The 23,180-nt window shown below is 44.4% G+C and overlaps 1 protein-coding gene across 1 annotated transcript in view; it reads right to left on the bottom strand.

The window, feature by feature from the left end:
• Positions 1-1,403: 1,403 nt before the first annotated feature.
• GPR50 (G protein-coupled receptor 50) overlaps positions 1,404-23,180 on the bottom strand; it is a 44,536-nt gene continuing 22,759 nt past the window's right edge. Inside the window, exon 2 of the mRNA XM_075162301.1 lies at positions 1,404-2,272. Coding sequence (XP_075018402.1) covers positions 1,404-2,272 — 869 coding nt within the window. The remainder of the gene's footprint in view (positions 2,273-23,180) is intronic.

Here is a 23,180-nt window from a genome sequence, read left to right as displayed (position 1 = left end):
AGCTTGAAGGTAAAGTTGCACCAGGGGAGTTTTACCTGTTGATTTTATGGGACTGTTTCAAAGCAGGATCCACACATTTAAAACCATAAGGAGATGAATTCACAATGAAGCTAAAGAAAAAAAGAAGAAGTCATCGTTTCAGACAGCTGCCGTCACCCCACACACACACACACACTCCATTAAAGAAACAGCCTTATCTTTGCCCATGTGCTTGTTTCTAATGTGATACTGGCCTTCCCAGCACTTCAGGACATTGTTTCAAATGACAAAGATAACAGAGTTCAGGCTTTAACCGAGAACTGATGCGTGAATACGCTTAAGTAGCTTTCCCAGCTTCATGAATTAATTACAGCTTTGTACATGAATAAAATGGAAAAAAAATCTCCACTTCCCCCCGCCCCCCATCAAATTCATGTTATGTGGTGGGCAAAAGGAGAGATGTTTGGAACAAACACTCTTTCCCCTTCTCCCTTTGTCTGCAAGTGTAAATATTATTGGAACTTAAAGGCCGGCATCTGCATTAAACAGATGGGACTCTGCTATGTTCATCTTTTTTATGATGTTCACGTAGCAGGGACTTCTGAAAGACATTTGGAGTGAATGCTGGCCATGACAGGATACTACCTAAATTAGAATCAGGCTCCAAATATCTTCCTGCAATTAGGTTATGTCATATGTTATACTCTTACTCATGGCCTGGGAAAGAGAGTGCAAGGGTACTTAATATCTGCAGATATTCGATTAAAATGAGTGCATTGGACACTCACTAGGTCTGGCTTTTGCCCGCCCCACATCTAGCCCAGGCTAGCTTCTAAACCTTAAGGGAAAAGAAAAAGGAAAACGAATGCATACGCAGTGGAAGTCATCGTGCCCACATCTATGCCTGCTGGCTAATACTGTTACCTAACCGAAAAGGTAAAAGGTCAGGCAGTTTACACTTTGTTTGCTACAGTTTGGGTTATGTTAATGCTAAAAAGATAGAATTCAGAGGGAGGGGAGAAAGATTTGTTTCTAATACATGGCGATTTTGCCGGCTCTTGAAGGTTGCATTTCAAGCATAACTGCATTTCTCCATGCACTCTGAACACTTCCCTTTTCGAGGGTATTGGCATGCTTGTGGCAAAAGCAACCAAACCGATTAATTAGGCACATGGTGAAAGATGGCATAGGAAAAAAAAAAAGAATAAAGATCAGTCATTTCCATTCTGAAAATCCTTACTCAAAGCCTTGATGTCACAGCAATAAGCTAAGCATGAAAGGTAGCAGACTCCTTCCTTGCATGAGAAGCAGACTCCTTCCTTGCATGAGGGGCCCAGCAACACCAGCTGTGAAATGCACACATAGAAAGGCTCTTATATATTATATATACAACTGTAATCCAGAATAAATAGTACTGTTCTGACTCATAAGTGTATTTCAGCTTGGTTGTTGTTGCTTGTTACGGCTGGAGATGGCTTGCTTTTCATCCCTTCTGTCCCACCCTTGGACACATCGATGAACAGCAACCTGGGAGTCCGGAGTGTCAGCAGTATCCTTTTGTACTCCTTCCGGAAATTCTGGTTAAGCAGCCCATAGATCACAGCATTGAGGCAGCTGTTAAAATAGGCCATAAAATAGCTCAGGACAAAAAGCCATTCCGGAATGTGTGGCTGTACTTTTGAAGGATTAATTGAAACAGCAAGGCCAATAAAGTTTAACGGTCCCCAGCACACAGCAAAAAGGACAAAAACCACAAACATAGTCAAGAAATTCCGGATGTCAGCTGCTCTGAGCTTCTGCTTGCAGTCTTGTCTCACCCGGTGTTTGACTTGAATCACCAAAATCCAGATCCGTAGGTAGCAAAATGTCACGATGGACAGTGGGACGATGAAGTGAACCACCACCACTGTGATGGTGTATGAGGTACTTACCGTCTGGGCAAAGGTGCAGGAGTAAATCCGGGGGTCATACTGCAAGGAGCCAACGAAGAAGTTTGGCACAATTGCCACCACTGTGAGTATCCAGGTCAGGCAGAGATAGCAGCAGGTGTTCTTCAGGTTGAAGAGCTTATCGTACCGAAGGCTGTGGCAGATGTAGCAGTAGCGGTTGATTGCGATCACCGTGATGTTGAAAATGGACCCAATGACACTTAAGCCCATCAGGAACCCACTTATCTGGCAGTGAACATTTCCCATGGTCCATCCATTATGGAAAATGGCACTCAAGATCAGAGGGTATGGATAAACCGCAACTACAAGGTCTGCGACAGACAAACTGACGACAAAGATGTTGCCTACGAAAAAGGAGAAGAGACCGTGAGAGGTTAGCGTAGGTCCAGATAGACAACGTGCAACTCAGAACTCCTCTTTAGGCCTAACTCTTCTCACGGGCTTTGCTCTATCTCCATTTGGAATTTGAAACCCTAGAAAATAAGACTTTGCTCTTACTAGTAACAGCAATGGAGAGTAACTAGGCATATTCCTTCTTAAGAAAATTCTAAACTGGAAGCATTAACCTTAACTCAGCTATAGCTGCAGATCTGGTTCTGCGTTCCTCTAAGCTGTGTAGGAGAGAAGGATTTTGCTCTCCTTGTTAATCAGCCAGCACGATTGTAGTCACCAGGCAGCCACCTAGCATTCGCTGTCCTGCAGAGAACTTAATTCCTTTAAATACTATACAGGATACAATACTTTCTATAACATCACACAGTAACACTTTACATAAGCTCTGCCCATCACGGGCCAAAGAATTGGGGCAAGCAGGTGAAATTTTCAGTGGTTTATTCATTGCACGGACAGCAGTTGCATGGGAAAGGTCTTTTTTGGTATTTTGCACGTGAACAGGTATGTTTTCACCAGAATTTCTGCAGTGTTCATGCTAAGGAGCGTGTGTTTTTCCAGGAGCCATGGTGCAGCCAGCCTTTATGTGCTTATCTTATTTGGTATGTTTTCCTATTCCTTTAATATTAAAGTTGTCCAATGCAATATGGAAGGTCAATCACTCCTACACTGTCTGGGCCTGGGCAGGGAATATGATTAATAAGCTGCTGTCAGCCACGTCTGCAGAGTATACGCTGCAGGTTGTCCATTTACGCTCTAAAACTAAGAGAGTTGATAGTCTGTGCAAATATGAAACAATTTAAGCCTTGCTGGATTGAAAATGGCACATTGCGTGGGACAACACTTGTCAACTCCGCTGTGTGGAGCAGCCTCCAAAGGTCCGGGCAACCAGTGACTTCCTAACAGCACTTATTGCTCATTTTACAAGTCTGGTGTATTTTTAGGTAGGCAAAAAGCCTTTCTGTTCAGTTTGTCAGTCAGAGTAGAGGAGTGCATTAAGAAAGAGACCTTGAGGTCTTTTGGGAACTGGTGTAACTACAGGACCAGCTATAATGTTGAAAACGACATCTGTCAAAATTCAGCTTTTTGATGATTAGACAAATTGTCATTTCAGGAGGAGCTCAACCATGCAGTTAGAGGACAGCACACTAGAAAAAGTAGTTGTTTTTCCTAACTCTACTACCTTCAGGTATATCTGCAGTGGCAGGAAGGAAAATACTACTAGAGTACCAGTAGAGGCTATGTTTAACACATTTAAGGTGTTAACACCTATGCCCCTATGTGTTACAGGCAACATCCCAGCCCACTGATCACACCTTCACCTTCTCTTCAAACCTTCATATCCTGCTGTCTACCAGATTATATGAAAAAAACACTAAAAAGAGGTCTTTTTCTGCAGTATCCATGAAGGGACTTTGAGATCTCAGTTCAGCTAGGTCACTGGCTTCAGTATTTGGAAAATATACCCAAGGGCTGGCAGAAATCACGGCCGCATTGCCATTGCAGTTGGCTCATTGCTATGTTTGTTGCCAACAAAAACTATCAGGACAAGTCAACAGTTCCTATCAGGCAGCAGAGTCCACTTCACGCTGACTAGGAAACAGTCCAGACTTGAGAAATAGCCCATGGCAGTGTGCAGCTGAGACAGCTGACACAAAGCATCATTTTAAAATAAATATTAGCAGGGGTCATACGAAGCGCTGAAATCTTTTTAGAGAGAGATTTCACATACACAGGTTTACCACAGCACACAACTTCCATGGCTGCTGTGCCTCAGTGCTGCTTTTTTGCTGATTTAATATCTGTCTTAGAACTTCTTAAAATGCAGTCACTGAACCTGGTCCCCATACAATTAACCCTATTTACGCCCGCTGTCAAGGGCAGAACCACCTGTGGGCAGGTTTAGTGCTCGCGCAGGCACCCTAGAGAGGGAATGCTCTTCTGCAGCAAAACTTTTATTCCTTCAATCAAAAATACGCCACTTCAACAAAAAGCAAAATGCATCCCCAGCATCAGAATTTCCCTTTGGAAAGGTTTTCCAAAACAATTTTCAAGACAGCAAAAGAGAGACAGAGAGGTATCAGCAACCCAATTTAGGAGACTTCCAGAGGGTGCTGAAGACAGACTCCACTGATGGGACCACAACCCTCCCTCTTCACTGGACCTGTCCCACTTGGATACACATTTATATACACAGGCAGTAGGAGAGAAAGCCTCTGCATTTGCTGGGGATGAAAGACAGCCATATTCAACACCCAGTTCTGAATCAGGCAAAGCAGAACGAAGCTGGATATTCACTACTTAAGACAGCACATCAGTGGATTTAATCCAAAGCTTAGCAAAATCATAGGGAAAGTTATTAGCCTGACATCACTGCCAGCTGCTGGGAGAAATGAGCAGTCTCTGTCAGTCTTTCTTCACTAACTTGAATAGTTGGGAGGAAGTAAAAATATAGGGGGGGGGGGAATCTATTAAAATAATATTCACAGGATGGACTGAGTAGCTTGGATTCAATCCAAGAGCACAGTATTGTGTGTATTATTTTGACACCACTTGCATGTTGCTCCAGCGGGGAGAATATGAGACGATTTTATCAAGACAAGAATTAATAATCTCCTCCTTCACTTGGGGAGCAAACCTGCCATCCTCTGCTCTGTGCTTTCAACTTGCAGTCTTGGCTTTCCTATCAGCTAGAAGGCCTATCGCCCCGACAGGGAGTCGGGTCCCTGAAAATAAGGTCAGAAAGGTTCACTCAATACTATTTCACAGAAACAAACCCATCTTCCATTTTATTTGGCGATGTGGTCAACATCATATTTTTCTTCTGGGGAGACGAACATGAAGGTCAGACCCATGTAATAGCCACTTGCCAGTCAGTCCTGAAAATCAGTGCATTTTTAACGACCGAGTACCGAAAAGAAGGGGCACATTACATGCCCCCAAAGCAGAACACGCCCTTCAAAGTATGGGAACTGGCTGCTAGCTAATTATTAAAATAAGAGTAACATGAGTTAAACACTAGCCTGTTGAATAACAACAGGCTGGTTTTGAAAACTGCTTTAGCCTCGCAATCCCTGGTTTGCTCTGAGACCACCGTGTGCTGGGCCCTGCGGCCAAAGGCTCGTGCCCTTGTCCTCTGTAGGGTGAGATCAGACCCTCGCTCCCAAAAACCCTGCAGAATGGGAAGCCATCTGATGTGTGGCTCTTAGGAAAGGTAAAGAGCAGACTCCTGCCAATGACCTTCACTGTATTTTTTTACATTTTTCCACTATAAAACAAAGAAGTCCTGCCCATAAATAATACCAGCAGGACTTCATCTCAAATTTAAAATTATCTACTTCTGTGACTCTATTTTCAGATGTATCTTTTTGTCTTTGTTGGCATGTGACTATACCTCCTCATTAGCTTTCACATTTTCCATCCTGTTTTTAACTTCTTCTTAGTATAAATTGGATCGTGTGCCACTGTGCTCCATCCCCCAGTTATGGAGTCATACATGAAGAAGCATGAATGGTGGAGAAAGGCAAGTCTGTCACAAACATACTGGTAATACAGACTTGGCCACCTTTTCAGAGAAAATCCTTCTTAAATCCTTCTACATTACAGAGGTCCAACACAAGGCTATAGATTATAGAGGTATCATACACTGTTCATAGTGTAATCCACAACTGTTTGGAAAAAAAAAACCACAAAACAACCCAAAGCCCAGCAGCAGAGCAGATTATAAGCATATGCAAGTAATACAAAAGAGAATTTATCCCAGAACATCTTCTGCCCTTGAGCTGCCTTTGAGCTCCCCTCCTCCCTCCCATACTCCTATAATCCTGTGCACTCCAACAGCCTGCTCCTGTATTCCAGCAGTTCCCTGGCCCTGCCTCTCATTTCGCCTGGATTATCCAACAACACAGGTTATCTGAGGACTTATTGTCAAGTCCTGGTGCTAGGAAACGTGGAAATACCGCTATGAGTTCTGCAAATCAATAAACCACATATGTAAAGGTCATCAATGGCAGGCTGCCCGAACAGCACCTGACTTTCATACAACAGGAACAACGTTCTTCTACGGAGATTAACTGAGCATCGCTGTACAAATACAAGGGTCATTGGCCCTGCCCACCTCAAGGGGCTGTTGGAAATCTCTCAGTGCACAAGCTCCAGTTGCAGGGTTCTAGCCTCTCCCTGCTGTTCCCACACAGCAGCTGTGGGCTGTCCTTTAGTACACATGGGCTGTGTTTTAGGTATCCTGAACCCAGAAGCGGTGTTAAAAGGCTCGGGGGGGGGGAGGTGAAGGAGGTAAAATATTTTTCTGAAAATTAGCTATTTTTCTACATCTCAAAATGTCCAAAGCAAGCACCCAAAACTCTTGTTCTCTGTTATCCACATAAAGCTCTCTTACACTCACATCTCTTACTGAAATATTACAGAACTGTTTGCTTCAGGTTAACAAGATACAGCTGCTCAATACAGTCTGAAGTTAACACTCTTAGCTGTAAACACAATGCTGAAATTGAAATGTCCTGAGCGGCAGGAGTTGCACCAAAGCAAAGAGACAGTTTTGCAGATCCACTTCTGCTCGCCTGGCAGGGTCCAGCTCCAACTCAGAAGGAAAGAGGGCTTTGCTGTCCAGGTTGCCCCTTCCTGCCAGTCACCTCGCAGGCATCCAAGTTGCTCCCAAATAGCCGGTGCCCAGCACAGCATTTGGGGCAAACAAAACCACATACAACAGCTTCAGGGCCAGCAGGGGAGAAGCTGACCCATGAGCATGATGGACATGAGTGCCATGGGGGTTCACTGCATGACCAGTCCCCCCGCTGTCCCAACCCCTTCCCAGCAGTGAGATCAGATCCTGACGTCTGGCTGGCTGCAGCCAGAATAACTGACAGTTGTAGAACAGCAGGTATAAAAACCTATGTTGAGAAAAACGTGCTAAGATGTTACACAGTGACATAATGCTAAAAGTTTACTGGGGTGACTGGTATGTTTGTGGTGACACCTTACTATTTGTGGCTTATAATAAAAAGCATCTTAAACTTTGTCCTTTCAGGTTTTATGAAAAACTCAGCAGACTCATGTCTACAAGGAGATAAACTGGAATTAAGACTCACATCAATCTCAGAGAGATATATATAAAATAAGGTTCAGTAAACAATTTAACAGGCCATGACTGTAAAGCAAGCCTCTGATGACCGCTTACCATAACCTAATACTCTCTATTTAACCTTCCCAAGCTTATGCTCACTGCAAAACAGAAACAAAATTATCTTTTTGCTTGGGGCAAACAGTACAAATCATAAAAGCTTTATTCAGTATGCAACAAGACTCTATAAGCTTTGATAGCCTCCTTTTCTTGTTTTCACCTGCCACTCGCTGTGTTTTTGCTTGCATTTCACTAACGTCCAGTCTGCAGACATGAAGCGCGTGCTCCGTTCTGCAAACTAAGTGGCAGTTAATAAAAAACACTTTCAGACCAATTTTGTTCTTTTTATAATATAAAGATACCATTGATTGTGTGCAATCATAGTGATCACGCACTGCTGTAATTTAGATGGATAATAATCCTGTGATGTTGGGATCCTGATCCTGCAGCCCTCACTCTGACAAGCATTTCTTATATCACAAACTCTAAAATATCATTCTGAGGAAGACAGTGTTTGCCCCATCAAAGAGCATTAAGAACCATCCTTCTATAGGGGACTACGACCCACGTCGCAGTTCCATGCAAGCTCTTGGCTTCCAGGGCACTGTGAATACCGCACACTCAGCAACACAATGGCACATGAGAAATCCCAGACTGTTAATTGTTGTCTCTTTTCAGCATTCTGATAAGCACTGATGGGTCTGATGTGCCCGTACAACAGCCCAGCGCGTACTCACTCATTTTGACAACTGAAAATGTTTGACAGGGGATCACAAGTGAAAATCAGAGAAACTCTCCCTGAGATCCAGGCAAGAGGAAAAGAAAAAAAAAATTTATCTGTTGTTCAATTCATTAATCCACAAATTTTAATTGAGGATTTTATTTGTGTATTTAGGGAGTCTGTTCAAAGAGAGGAAAAAAAAAAAACAAAAGAAAGGAAAAAGCATTCAATCAATTATCTGTTATCATTACTCCATCAGGATTCAGAGGGGCATAAAGCATGGTTTCCTGCAGCTAAACAGACAATGCAGCTGGGCCGCCAGCTGGCCTCAAATTCTGACTGTGCTGCATAAAATGATACAGAGGGTAATAAACAGACAGGACAGGAGGTATTGCCAGCCCAGACCATCCTTAGAATGTAAGGTTAGGGAACATAGAAATATCCAATTTAAGGACACCGTGAAGGTCCTAGACAAAAGTATAAAACTCCAGAATAATTTAACTTTTTCCTGGCAAAAGTCCTTTGAGATCTCTCAGCACAACGGTGAAGCCAGAGAACAGCGGTATGCTCTGGGCTACCACCCGTTACCTGCTTTACTGGCATCGTTCCCTACGGGAAAACTGTGGGCGCTTCGTGCTGCTCCCTGCCGTGCGCCAGCCCTGCGTCTGCGCGGGAGCAAGGCCAGGGCAGGGTGGGAGGCAGTCGGCAGAGAAACTCTCAGCCTCCTCCTGCGCCCTTCCGTGACCAGACGTTTCGGCATCACTTTGGCATCACGACTGCAAGTTTCATTAGCCCTCTCATCAGTATATCACCACGGTTGCGTAAAAGCTGCCTTTTCCTCTGGACCTGTGAGAAAGACTTGCTTCCAGGAGGAGGAGGAAAACCTCTCAGTGTTTACTGAAGTGGAAAGGACCAGCTGCCAAGCACTTCGATTACATTTATTTTATTATGCACCATATATTATTTTGGCTGATGGTTAAAGAAAGGAATTGCTTACACTGCCAGGTGGAGGACTGGATTACTGGATTTTAGACTTACTTTTGGGTCACGACCTTTTAATTGTATTGCTGTCAAAAACATATTTGAGCCATGCCTTCGGCTGCTCTAATTGAATGCAGCGAAGGGCAACCATTTGCAGTGTCTACACCCCAGAGATTCATAACTTCCATTTGGCTAAGGACAGCCAGATTCAAAGTCATATCTGAGCTCAGAAGTCTGCGGAAATTAGAGACCAGCCCTGCTCACATGATTTCATATCTTTCCTTATATCACTTACCATTACTTTGGAAACAATGTAAAGGAGGTGATTTTTCCCTTGAGGTGACGCAGATGGTAGCTGGACATTCGCTCTCGACTGAATAAAAATGAGTTTAATTACCTCTTCTTCTGGACCTTTAAAAAGGGGTCGGCCCTCTTTTGGTACGCGTGCAGAGTGACTTCCACATTTTTCAGAGTTTCAGATATTTTAAAAACAAAAAGAAGTTTTTAGACCATCCCAGAGAAACACTGTTTGGAAAGCTTCCCCCTGTTATTCCACATTAATCCTAACACGTCCTGCTCAGCTTAGGCATGCCTTCCCAAGAAGATGATCTGAAGATATTATAAAGAAAGGGGAAGCTATGACATTTTACCTACCTCCAACAATTCTCAACTTTTTAAAAATACCATTTTCTGTTCATTTATGTGCCTTTTAATGACTTCTTCCTGTCTTTTCCTGGAAGTTCTGACCCTTCACATGAGGGAAAACCATGATGCTGCAATTTTTCTGGATTTCTAAACTTAGCTCTTGTTAGTGTGATGTTTTTCCTGGATGCAATTATGGTAACTGGATCTGCTAGTAATGAAGCAGGAATAAGTGGCGGTTTGATCTGGCTCTTAATATATACAAAAAAAGTGCTAAAAAGTACCCCTTCTGGTACTTCTGTGCCCCAGACTCCTGCCATTTACCTTGTTATATCCATCAAACTCATAGCCTGCTATGAGATAGCAAGCCAATCAACTTAAAAACTTCGTTCCTCCCTGTATCACTTCCAAATGCTTGGGGTAAAGTTGGGCTCGGAAACACCGCCTGCCTTCCCAGCAAGGCTGATGGAGACCAAGTGTTAGAGGCAGGAGGCTGTTGGGGCCACCCTCCCATTTGCACCGAGCGAGAGCAAGCCTCAGCACCTCCGTCAGTGCCAGCTGAGCCCGCACGGCACTGGCTGCGGTGTCTGACTCCGCAGGGACGGCATGGCTACCTATTCCCTATGGCAGCTTCTCATGGGAGAAGGCAGGGCTTTGGGAAGAGTCTAAACAAAACCTCTTGTAACCGTTGGAGAGTGAGTCCAGGTACCCAAAATCCCACTTGACACCCTGGCTACCGGTGCCACCCTCTGAATTCCAGCTGTTTACCCTCCTTTTCTGCCTGAAAGCCCTGCTGAGTGGTACTCTGTGATGTTAAGCAGCTGCCTAATTCCCATCCAGGCTGTGTAGGGAGTGCAGGCTGGTGCCCTTATGTTTACCCTCACACGAGCACAGAGATGAGCTCTACCAGCCCACGTTAACTCCAAGCCCATTATTTATCAACTGGTTTGTAAAGTGCTCTAAAACAGGAAAGGCCCTGTATAAACATAAATGTGAATTATTGCCAGCATCCATTGAAATGACAAACCAGCATCCGTCCTCTCCCCGTCCCGGCAGCTGTACCACCACCATTTGCCATCTGTTCCTATTCTAAAATAAAATCTGTGAACTCAGGCTTAATAGACTTAATAATGCTCTTTTGCTTTTGGTGCCAGTCAAAGTGTGTTTCTGGCCTGGAAAGGAGCTATGGGCAAGCAACCGATTCCTATGCAGCTGACAGGCAGAGCGTATGGTCAGATCTGAAAACACAGCTGATTTTAGTGATAAAATTCATGTCTGACTGCCCTGGTGAGCACTGCCGAACCAACTCAGCTGAGCCCAGGAACTGGCTCCTGCTCCTCCCTGTGCTTCACCAGCATGGTTTGTTGACTAAACCTTGGTGACAGCACCAGTCACTATGCCCACGGACCTCCACTGCAAGGAGCAGATGTTACCCTGCCACAACTAACAGCTTGTTTTGGCCCCCCAGCCCTGCAACCCCAGGGGTGAGTCCCTCTCCAGTCCCAGCTCTTTCTGGTTAGTTGGTGGGAGGCAATTTTTTTCCATTTTTGCATATGGAAATTATTAAGCTATTAAAAAAAAAAAATCACCACACAGAAACGTTTCTAGCAGTGAAGGACATTTAACCTTTACCTCATTCTGGACCAAATCTTGTCCAAGTCTGCTACAGGCAACACAGGCTGGTCTGTTGGTTAAGCCTTAGGACGGACCGAAGAAGTTGTGTGAGGTGAGGACTGTCCAAGGCAAAGAGGTGGAGACTCAAAGCAGCCAGCTTTCCTATGAAGACCTAAAGGTGCTTTTTATGAGGTTTGTTTGTGCACACACATAGGTTCACTTTTGGGCTGCATTAGATGCTGTGACACCAAATTAGATGCCCTTTTCAAGATACAACTTAATATCCTTTTTAAAGATTCAGACTTGAAACAAAGTAATGTTGTACAGTACCCAACTTCAGGAGAGAGCAAGCTGAGCTCAGACCACACAGAAAAAGCTCAGTCTGGACACAGACCAGCACAACACAAAATGCTGCCCCGAATCCAGCCTCACTTTCTAATGGAGGCTCAGGACAGACCTCTAACACATCCTGATCCTGGCATCAGTACCACCTCCAGCACTCTGTCCAACAAGAACAAGAGACTAACATAAAAATAAGTTGCCATAGAAAGGTAGAGGTCATTTTTAGACAAAAAAGTCATCAACATATGAAATAACTAAGCCTAAATCAATAGAGGAATAGTAATAGAAGAGCTCGAGTTAACAGAACAGAGTTATGCTGGGTACACAGGCTAAGACAGAGCAGCTATGCTCTGAGCGTCCTCAGCTCGCGGATGCTGAGATGGGCTCGTGTGCCCAGAGGAAGCTTATCTGCTTTTCCCATTCTGGGTTGGTCTAAGGAGGGCTGTTTCCCTTTCCAGCAAATCCTGCCTCCTCAGGAACTTCGTGAATTCCTGTTCTCCGCTGCCAAGACAGATTAGTCTGTGCCATACAGACTAATTAGCTGAAATTCCTTTCTCATCTGTTTTGGAGAGGGTAAACAAATGCCATTCCTTGAACCAGAACATGATCTCACATAGGTAGGGAAAATCTGTAGCTGTTAAATCTGTCCTCACTGTAATGACACAGCATCCTCCTTCTCTTGGTATAAGCAATGCATGGACTAAACATGCTAAAAACGTGGCTAGCAGGAGATGGAGGGAAAGCAAGCCTGTTTCTCTCCATCTTTACTCTCACCTTGGTGCTCTTAGATATTCTTCAGACTTAACATGCTTGGGGCTTTCTGTCTTACGCACCAAGTTTGCACCCTGACACCCCAGGATCTGATGAGTCAAAGCCTGCATGCCTTCCTAAACCAAAGCTGGCCTTCTAAAGTCCCTCCCCGACCTGGGCTTGGGGTGAGGAATTCACTGGCCAAGCAAAGGCCTTGCTGACCATGACTCATGGGCAGGGGCCAGCACACCCTGGTGTCAATGAAGATGTGCTGAGCACATACCAGATTTCTCATAAATGGCCTTTTCACCAATCACTGTAACAAACCAGCTCCTTTCTGCTCATCTTTTCAGCACTGAAAGCAGAGGGTCTGACAGTTAAGTACTGAACTGAACAGAGGTTACCTAAATGAAGGCTCGGGTGTTACTGCAGTAGCAGGGTGATAATCAGGGGAGGATATTTATTCTGCTTCTGCACAGCAGTTGCCGCTAGAGTTAGGGAAAAGGAACATAATTGGGATCCCATTTATCTCCAAGGCGATAGCCTTGTCGGCTACAGCATGGTCCTGCTATGCCTTACAGTGCTGCACTGCAAGGGATTGGCTTTTCTTCTGATGACCTTAATACATTTTTTCAAACATTTGGTGACCAATGTTATAAAACCAGGTTATACAAAAAAAAACATGGGGTAGATTTAGTCCACAGAATTCCTTCCAGCCCACATTTTTTTCTCCTGTGGCCTCACACTGGACCTGGGGATGAAGCAGGTACTGCCACAGTACGCACATGCAGTGAGGATGAGGCTGGAAGAGAAATGGTACCGTGAGGGAGGAGGAAAGCAGCATATTTGGGGGGACTACTTACATTCCTGTGCATAGTCAATCCTCCAAACCCAGCATCCAGCCCCATGGCAAGGAAAAATATTGAGCTACCTGAATTACTGTTCATCCAGCTTTCACAATCTGCTAGGAAGAGGAGTAATATTCCTCACATTACAGACAAGGAAAGAAAGAGAGCCAAGGTTTGATGGCTTCATCACGACTATCTGAACTGTGAGAGAAGTAGTGCATATAAGTAGGAGACTAGAAAGTAAAAGAAAATCTCTTTTGGACCTCCTGGTTCATTCACAACTATTTACTAATCCCATTGGAAATGGAGAGTTACTTTCACCTGGGAACACTTTAGGGACTCTGATACAATTGCATCGGCAAAAGTCCCATGCAAACAGTTAAAGTTGATTCAATAAGAATAATAACGATATTGGAAAAAATAACCTCAAAAAAACAATGCATGCCCTGAAGGACCTTTTCAATTTTCCCAGAAATGAGTCCAAAAACAGTGTTTCCCAGAACTTCAGCAAAAGCTTCACTTCAAATATTCCACAGGGCTTACAGGACTCGTGTCAAGACTGGCTACAGGATGGGCAGCAAGAAACTATTGATGATATGAGAAACTTGGACTAGGAAGTCCCAAATGTATTGCTGGAAGACATCTGCTTCTGTTTTTCTCCTAATTACTTATGAAACTTAATTATCTTTGAGGTGTAATGTGTGGGGATATTAAAAGGGAAAAGAGGGTTTTGCAGTAAAGTCCACAGTAAACATGTTCCGACATGAGCCTGTGTGAACAAATGGTTCATACAGGTGTGCTCTAACACTGATCTCCATAGGGAGTCTAATGGTGGTTAATATCAAACTGGCTTGAAGGAGATAAGATTTCATGGGACTATGATACCTAAATTACTGGAGGAACCTCTTGAAGTAAGTAGCCCTACTTGTAGGCAGCAATACACACAGTAAAAGGGGGACCTTGCACTTGTGGAGCATAACTGATGGGGCTGGCAGACATCTCTGCCATCAACAGCTTCCAGCACAAGGGTATCACTGGATTCTGCTCTTACACAAGCAACGTTTTGCCCTCAGCAAAAAACACCAGAAAGAATAAAAGATGCTGAAAAAAGGCCATCCATGTGTGCCAAAGAAACTCTGAGGTACTTAGCTCAGTTGCCTAATTCTGAAATACCCCCGCGTCCTACATTCTCATAATGATAAGGGCAGGCCTACTTCTAGAGTTGTATTATCACCATCAAGTGATGGTACTTTTAGTGTCCCGTTAAGCTTTCCCCCCCCTTTCCCTTTTTATCTCTATTGAACTTTTCTCACCAAGAAATAAGTCACAGAGATTTCTTCTCTCTGAAACTACTTAACATCCATACCAGGACACTTCAAAGTGGTAACGTGTGACTTGAGCCTCATGACTCATTAGAGCTGGGGAGGGCTCTAATGAGACCTAGGGAGGCTGCATGCAACCCTTTAAATGCTAACCCCGAGTGGACCTTTTAAGCCAGTGGGTGGTTGGTAAGGGAGACTCTGCTCCCCCCTTCAGTGTTTGTATGGCCAAGTGTATGACTGAGAAACCCATCAGGGACAACAGAGCTGGAAGGGACCCTGGGAGGTCGGTTGACCATCCCCCTCAGGCACAGCGTCTCCTCCTAAAAACTACTGACAAGAGGGAGCATTTCTAGATCAAGGACGTTGCCCTTACTCAAATCCAAGCTGCCTTCCACCACACTTGCTACAAAAAGAGGTTTTAGATGTGTGCTGGTTGAGCAAACTCAGAAACAAAGGAATAACTCAAGAGCATCTTAAGTCAGTGTGAGACCTTCCCCCAGGCAGGGGCAAAATAGAGGAAGAGCTACGGCTTTTCACGCTACCTTACTTACTCATTTCACTCCTGAAGTGTTGGAATTTCTATCAGTTTGAGAGGACACACTTTTCATTTGCCATCCTCTCCAAAGACAAGGGAAATGGTCAAGATTCCTCAATTTCTAAAAGAAAAACCTCACTCACTCTATGCAATTTCTGAAAAGCCCTCTTCCCCACTCCTGGACTTTCTTTATCTAACAGCAGCTTTTTTTTAAAGAGCTGTCATTCATTAAGCATAAGATACTACTTCCTGCCTCCCTGTCTCTTCAGAACCATTTGTGACCCTCCATTTCCTCTCCTTAGTAGGATTCACTGATATTTTTCATTTAATTGCTGAAATCCCATGTTGTTATCTCTCCCCAATGAAGTATTTCTGTTTATAAAAAAACTCCAAAGTAACAGAATACTTGAGGATGAAATGAAGCATGGGCTTAATACAGAGGCTTCTAGTGAGAAGTCCTTGTGTCCAGGTGCACACACAGATGTCATACCTTCATCCTGAAATCTTAAGGGTATTTGCAATTTCACATATCATTAAAAATACCTTCCTGAGAGGGGATTGGTTTGACAGGGTTAGAAAGGATGAGAATTTCTAGTCCTCAGCAGATAACACACACGTATCAAGGTAGGCAACAAAAATTCACAGCGTGTTGCTCACCTCCTTCTTCATAGGGAGCCCCAAAAGCAAGCTGTTAGAAACACAGACAGGACAGGGAGATCTAAGGCGAGCTTAGCGTGCACCTCAAAGAGCTTTGCAGAAATTCTGTCAAAAAATTTGCTTGGCGCGTTGCTGGAAATGGGTAAGAGCTTTGCACATCAATGAGAAGCTGAGTGGAGTCCAGCAAACGCTCTCAGCTTTCTGAGCGGAGCTGGCAGCACGGTGTGATACGGTGTGCATTTCCCTGTCAGGCACGCGAACGCACCAACGTGGGCTGTACGTTCATTTAGGCAGCTCAAGAAACACCTCTGAGAGCAGGGAGGTCATCTTCAGTCCGGCAGGGCCGCCCTTGCACAACCACATGAAGTTTTTAACAGACTCAGATAGCTCAGTCAAGTACCTGTATATATTCTTAGGAATCCAGGGAGTTATTTGCAATGTCAGAGCTAGAAGGAAGCAAGATTTGCAGCTTCAGTAACAGATTTACGCAAAATAACAGAGACCAGCTCTTGCAGCAAGCTCTCCAGTCTGAACCACCCAAGAACCTCCCCAGGGGCACACCCTGCCCAGGCTATCAGGTCACCCAGTTCTGGCTGTCACATCTCCCCGGCTCCAGGGTGGGGAAGATGCACCCCAAGGAGCATGGGCCCATGTCTGCTAACTCAGCAGATGTAAGAGCCTTCGTTTGGGAGCACAGTGGAGAAACACTACGTCGACTGCACCAGGAGAAACAAACCCGGAGCGATTGCCAGAAGCCAGCGTCTCAGCTCCAGGAGGGCAGGGCATGGAGTTTAACTGCTAATTAGGACAAGGCAGTAGCAAAAGGCAGAAGAGAGGAAGAGGTTGGCTTTGGTTCCCTCAGGAGTTCAAAGTCTTTCCCAAATTCAGCGACATAACACATCTTTTAAAAGGAGAGCGATGGCTTCTTCTACCTTAGCAACAAAGCAGAAACTCTCACGCCAGCACTGCCTTCTGATACTAACTGTCCTTTTATCATTTATTCAGGAATAGAACGGTAACAAGGCAGATTTATATCAAATGACAAATAACAGCTGTGGGGAAAAGAAAAAAGTGTCGCAATTCATTAGAACTCTGTAAGACTCTGACAGCCAGAAACACCACCACAGTGGCAAATACAGCTGAAAAGACAAGACAGAACTCACAGCAGGTGTTAAACCAAATGGGAACTTGTTAAAATTAAGGGCCATTTTCCCCCTTTCATAGTTAGTCTCAAAACACCATGTAAAGAAATTCAACCTCTTATAAAGACAGGCTGAGTCATTAGCGCAGAAATGACATGAGGCCTTGCAAAGATTTCAGGTTAAAAGGTAACCTTTAATACCCAAGCGCTTCCTAAAACCCTATGAATATGTTCATCTGGTATCAGCTGGAACTTTCCGATATTAAAGTAATAAATCTTACCAGACTGAATTTTATCTTTATTCACTTGGTGTTAGAATATTCCTTAAAAATATGCAAGCATTCAACATGGAGGATGCTGATGCATCTGTAGCGTCAACACCAATGCCGTCCTGGAGCAGACCACAGGTTCCCTTCCTCCCAGAGAGGTCGAGGCCATACCTGTCCCCAGGTATCAGCATTTCCAAATTCTCTACACCACCAGGCACTGGTTTCCCCCCTGAAGGCTGCTGGGATTGCCAGGAGGGAACAGGAGTGCACAAGGCTTACACAAGTCACACCTGGAGTCGATTTTTCGAGGTACCACAACAGCCACCGAGAAATGCTTGGGACTGAAAAGTTTCCTGCAAGCCAAGCTATAGATTTTGCCTGAAGGATGCTGATTTCCAGAGAGGATGGGATGATTCTGCTTCAATCAGGCCCAAAATAACCATTGAAAAACCAAAGGAATTAAGCACATAGCCAGCCAGCCAGCCCCAGATTATCCCACAGCATGAGGGTGCAGCGCTGACAGGTTTTGTTCTGTATTTCTTTAGAGGGCAGGAGGTGATGGCACTGTGTAATTCTGCATTTAATTAGTCAGAGCTACGCTCATATTGGAGCACAAATAAGAGACCCATTCTTGTTTCGAGCAAGGACTTTCACAGTTATTTGCCACGTAGCCTTGAGCAAACCACTGCCTCTGCACATTTCGGCTTTCTGCTCTGCTGGCAGATCTGCCTTTCTTGCATTCACTGATGTTAAAAAGTACAAGGATGTCGTTCAGTGGAAGGCAGAATAGAAATGGAAATTGCAATATTTCTGACATGCTCACCTTTTGGCTCTCAGGCAGTTCTCCCAAACTGAACAATTCCTTTCAAACAGCCCTGTGCAGAGCAGTCTCAGGAGCCTGCGATATGCAAGAACAACCAAAAGAAGCGGGATAAAATCGGCAGAAGCACGGTCCTATTCACCTGTCCTGGCACTTCCCTCAATCCCTAAACCGGGAGGGGTTTAGGTGAGAAATGCTGAACTGCAGCACATGCAACTGTAAATTCAGTAGTCAACACTCCTCCCACGCAACTAGATGGAGTCATTACCCCACCACGGTACCAGAAGGGCATTTTGCTGCTAGAGGTGCTGTGACTGGAGCTGCTGGCCCTGGAAGAGGACGGAGCTAGCTGGGTTAACAAACATCACTGGGGATTCATAACAATAGCAGTCTGAATCAGAAGAACCCTTGACTAACTCCTAACTTGGACTGCTGCATCCAGCAGTTATCCCGCAGCTTCCACTTGACTTGGAAATCTTTCATGCTCTAAGCTGGATGCAATTGAATACGGTCACGGTCCATTCCTGTCAACGCTTCCATGTTTGCAGCCGGTGTCAGTTTGCAAGCACCTGAAGATCTCTTCCAGAGAAATCTCACCAGCGGATTTCTAGGGGATAACTGGAAAGTTCCATTGTAAATCAAGCTGCAGGAGAACAAACACACTGTTGTCCTTCTGGCACAGGGTAGAAGCTGCCTATGACCTCGCAGGTCAGCATCTGAGAAAGCAGTGATGCGGCTCATGGGTAAACTATGAGTGTTGCTTGTTTAATTTATGCCTGATTTGGAACTGAGGTGGTCACACACAGCCTGAGGACAATTCCCTCTTTGTAACTGGAGCCCAAAGCTAATTCCTTGTTCCCAGAGACCACGGCCTCAGGAACTGAGGTCCAGCCTTGGTTTCCCCTTCAGGCTCCTGCTGCTTGCACATCTCCCAGTGGGTCTCACTTAACAAAAAGCTCACACATACCTCTTGGCTTCCAAAACTGAACTTGCTCATGTGCCAGGAAAAAGAGCTTTGCCGTCTACGTACAACAGCATAGCTTTGTGACCCTGGCCATAACAATAGCGCTACGACTGAAGCAGCTAAAACTACCAGCAACTGTACAATACGTTGCTATATGGCTGCAACATCTACTCAGGAAAGGAACATGTGAAGGACACTGAAGTACTAAGAACAAAAGCAATGAAATTTTCATCAAAAGAACAAAATGCCCCCTATGCCTCCTGATACATACGCACAGCACAACACACTGCAGGACCCTGTTCCCTGGGCCCAGTGTGGGAACATTTAAGCCCGCATGGCAGAGATTGACGAGTGATGTGGCTCCACGGAAGCGATACCTACCGAAGTGTCTGCGAAGAAGCCTTTGCACCAGGAGCAGCTACAGCTGCACTATGGACCTTGGCGTGTTCTTTGACAGGAACACACCTATTCTCTTCACTCCACTTTATTGTTTGGGTTTCTTTATCAGCACTTTCTGCACAATCCTCGGATGGTCTGGTAATTATGGAAGACAGGGCACTGCGAATCATTGTTATGGTAAACGCTACAAGTTTCTCAGACTGCCTGAAAGACAGGCATGGGCTGAAGCATACGCAGAGGCTGCTTTGGGATGATGGCAGCACTTACAATGATGTCAGCTTCCAGCAAGTCAATTCCAGAATCACGGAATCACGTAAAACAGGGTTGTCGCCTTCCTCCTCAGGAGACAGGGAAATATCAAGAACAAAGATGCATACCTTGGAGGCTCCAGACACCAACAAGCTGTTCTCACGGGCTCAAGGAGCTAAACCATCCTGAACCTCCACACAACCACCCCGACTATCCCCCAAAAGGCCCTGTGTTAAGGTAGACATGAAGCTGCTACATCATTACTATATAAACCATAAATTACAAATATTCCCAACACATGAAGATGGCTTTCACAGTAAAAGGACCTACCAATAACAGCTGCCAGGAATACACTCTTCCCTCGTAGCTATAAATCTCAGAATATCAGTGTTGCTCATCTCTGTTTTTCACCCCGGTTTCCTGGAGAAATTGTGTCTGATCACACTGACTGCCTTTCCCCAGTAATTTTTGCCCCTGAAGGCCAACTTCATTCACATTTTATAGAAGACTAGATGACTCATTTGGAAAAAAAAAAAAGTTTCTACACAATGGAAAATGGTCCGCAGCAGAGCAGGGGTATTGTGAGTGACCGCACTCATTAAAAGAGGTATAGGGTGACCTCAAGTTTTCCAGGAAACTGAGTAATTCAGTTGTTACAAAACCATAGTCTGGGATGAGTTTCAGTCGAGTTCATACGCACACAATGCAGAACCAGCCTATGGGAAAACTGGCTTCATTTTGATGTTCAACGTTTAACTCATCTTCTGTACAAACGATGCTAATGACCAAGAAAATCAGAGGTAACATCACAATACCGTTGAGAGGCCGCTGCTGGCTTCAAGTCAAACTAACTTATCTTCCATGTCTCAGCCTCGAAGAGGAAAACTTTGTATCTCATCGTGGGCAAGGAGTTATTAGCAGAAGTCTCCTCTACACCAAGACTTTTCCCTGAAGTCCTGACTGCTTCAGCAAGACTAACAAAGGCAGGGGTAATAGTCGGCAAACATGTTTCTTGGGAGAACTTGCAAAATCCAAGACCAGGAAATTAGCAAAGAATCCACAGAAGACAGATACCTTATAAATATCCCAAAGGTGGAAAAAGTCTCCGTCAGAGTTTAGACTTCAACTGATAACCTCTGTCCATGAGGTTCCAATCCTCCAATCAGTAGGAAACTAAAATGAAGAAAATGAAGACTAGTGAGACAACTACAAGCAGGCCCACCATGGAGACCAGGAACAGATCTCCTGAAAGGAAGCTCAAAGCTGACACTGAATAATAATAGGCACATATACATGTGCAATTAATAGAGGCAACTTCTTCATTGCAGGCATGTTCTGCAGTAGCCTACGATTAGGATTGCATATTCCCAGAAATGATGTCCCTTGAGTTTTCAAAGAAATGGTACATTCGCAGAAGAAGAAAAAGTTGCCATGAATAAAATAAAACTAAACTAAATCTGCTTTCAAAAAAATGTTAAGAGGGCAGTAAACCTAGTTTTAAGCAGAGCAACCACCATGTAATGCTGCAATACAGCAGCAAGATCGTGGGTTACCTAAATTGCCACCTAAGAAAAAAGAAGAAAAAAACAACAAAAAAATACAAGATAAAAAGTCTGAAATAGTGTTAGCCAACATAGATAAATCGGTTCACTAATGGATTTGATGCTGACTTAATCTTCTTACTTCACAGCGCCCCGAAAAGCCTGCTCTTTTTGCCTTCCCTCACCTAAATGAAATTAACCTATTCCACAAAATTAAGAACAATTTATCAGGCCACTGAAGGCAGATTGCTTGTTGGATCTGGATCTGTGTTATTCCATCCAAGAAACAAGAGAAACTTCGTAATTTAAAAAACCTGAAAATGGGAGGATTGGCAAAGTATCGCATCTGGAGTCTCGCTGCTCTTTTCTTGCATGCCTTCTGGCTGCTCGGCACACTCCAGCACACAGGTTGTACAAACAACCTTTTATTTGGAACAAGGAAGTTTGGCTCCTGCTACAACACAATTTGTTCTTCAGTACTTCATGTAACTTCCACTGCCATCAACCAAGAAGAAATTTCTGAATGAACAAAATGGGAGCAGAATATTTCACCGTGATTTCAAGCTCTTCTACTTTCTTGATAAAACTGAAGTTGTTTTTTTTTCCCAAGAAAGTTTTCCATGGAAACCTTCTTTTCTGAAGATGTCAAAGCCGCTATTTTATTCTTCCTTATAACACAGAAGAATTGTTTTTTGCAAAACTAATCTGGGAAATAGATGACTTCACTTTTCACCAGCAAGTGTTTCCACTGTAAAACATTACCATCCTGCGCTCATTTGAGGACGTGCAGTCCTACCATTGCCCACTCCCCAGAAGGAAACACATAAACACCTGCATCTCAACATTTCAGTGTCTCACGGGTTTGAAAGCCAACAGAGGAAAACCTAGAAGTAAGGCCGTATTTTCTTCCAGTATTAACTGGTCATATTCTGAAATGAGGCTGAGAAAGAAAATTTGGCTAAAGAATTGGCTGGAGCCAGAATGCTCCGTCAAGAAGGAAGCCCTCTCAGGCAGAACTGCAGTTTGGTGCCTCTTGCCTCTCAGTCTTTGAGTTCTGCCTGCAGGAAGTAGTAAAAATAAGCAGTTATCTGTAAAACCCTTAATGTCGACTTTTAACTTTTTCATTCTTGGGAGATGAAGTAGGGCAGGAGGAAACACGTTCAAAAAATCACAAAACGACGACATAAGGGTTTTAAGTGAGAAAAAGGCTGAGGAAAACACTACTGCTAGGATGCCCTATGCACCTAGAGCAATACAACTGCCTGAGTGGATTTCCTACTCTCCTGCGGTACTCACAGATGTGGCTGCAAGGACTGGCATCACATGAAAGCAATGGGAGCTGATGAGTAAAGTGTCCCCTCCTTCTGCGCTGCCTTCCTGCTGCAGAGCCAGCAGGACAGTTCCCTCTCTAACATGAGGTTGTGTTCAATGAATAGAGAAACATCAGGAGCAAGAGCAGGACGTGCAGGACGATGCTTAGAATTGCTGCTAGTTCATTTTAAAATCAGAAGCGACCCTCAAATTCACTCTGTGATGGATGTGACAGCAGGAGCTCCCACCCTCCTGGGATGGCTCCAGCCTGCAGAGCAGGAAGAAGGAAATCAATACCCCCTCCCATTTCTCTCCTCGTTGTTTGCAGATAGGATTAGGTTGAAGGAAGAGCAAAACCAAGAGACAGGTTGTGAGTGAGGAAGGGAACAAAGACGGAGGGAAGTCGGGGGTCGGGGCACTGCACACTCCCTCTAGGGACCCAAAAAGGGCTGCTTGCTTTCCACTTTTGACACTTTCAAAGAACAATGCAAGACCGATGTCAGCAGCAGCAGGCTCAGCCCTGCCCCTGTGGACATCAGGGCAAGGCAGAATGACACATCTGCATTTCACATTATCCATTTAAGCCAGGATTCACAGATTTTTTTTCTGCTCAAATTGC

The sequence above is a fragment of the Calonectris borealis genome, chromosome 13 (genome assembly GCF_964195595.1).
Source record: "Calonectris borealis chromosome 13, bCalBor7.hap1.2, whole genome shotgun sequence".
NCBI lineage: Eukaryota > Metazoa > Chordata > Aves > Procellariiformes > Procellariidae > Calonectris > Calonectris borealis.
This window is presented reverse-complemented; position numbering and strand designations above follow the sequence as displayed.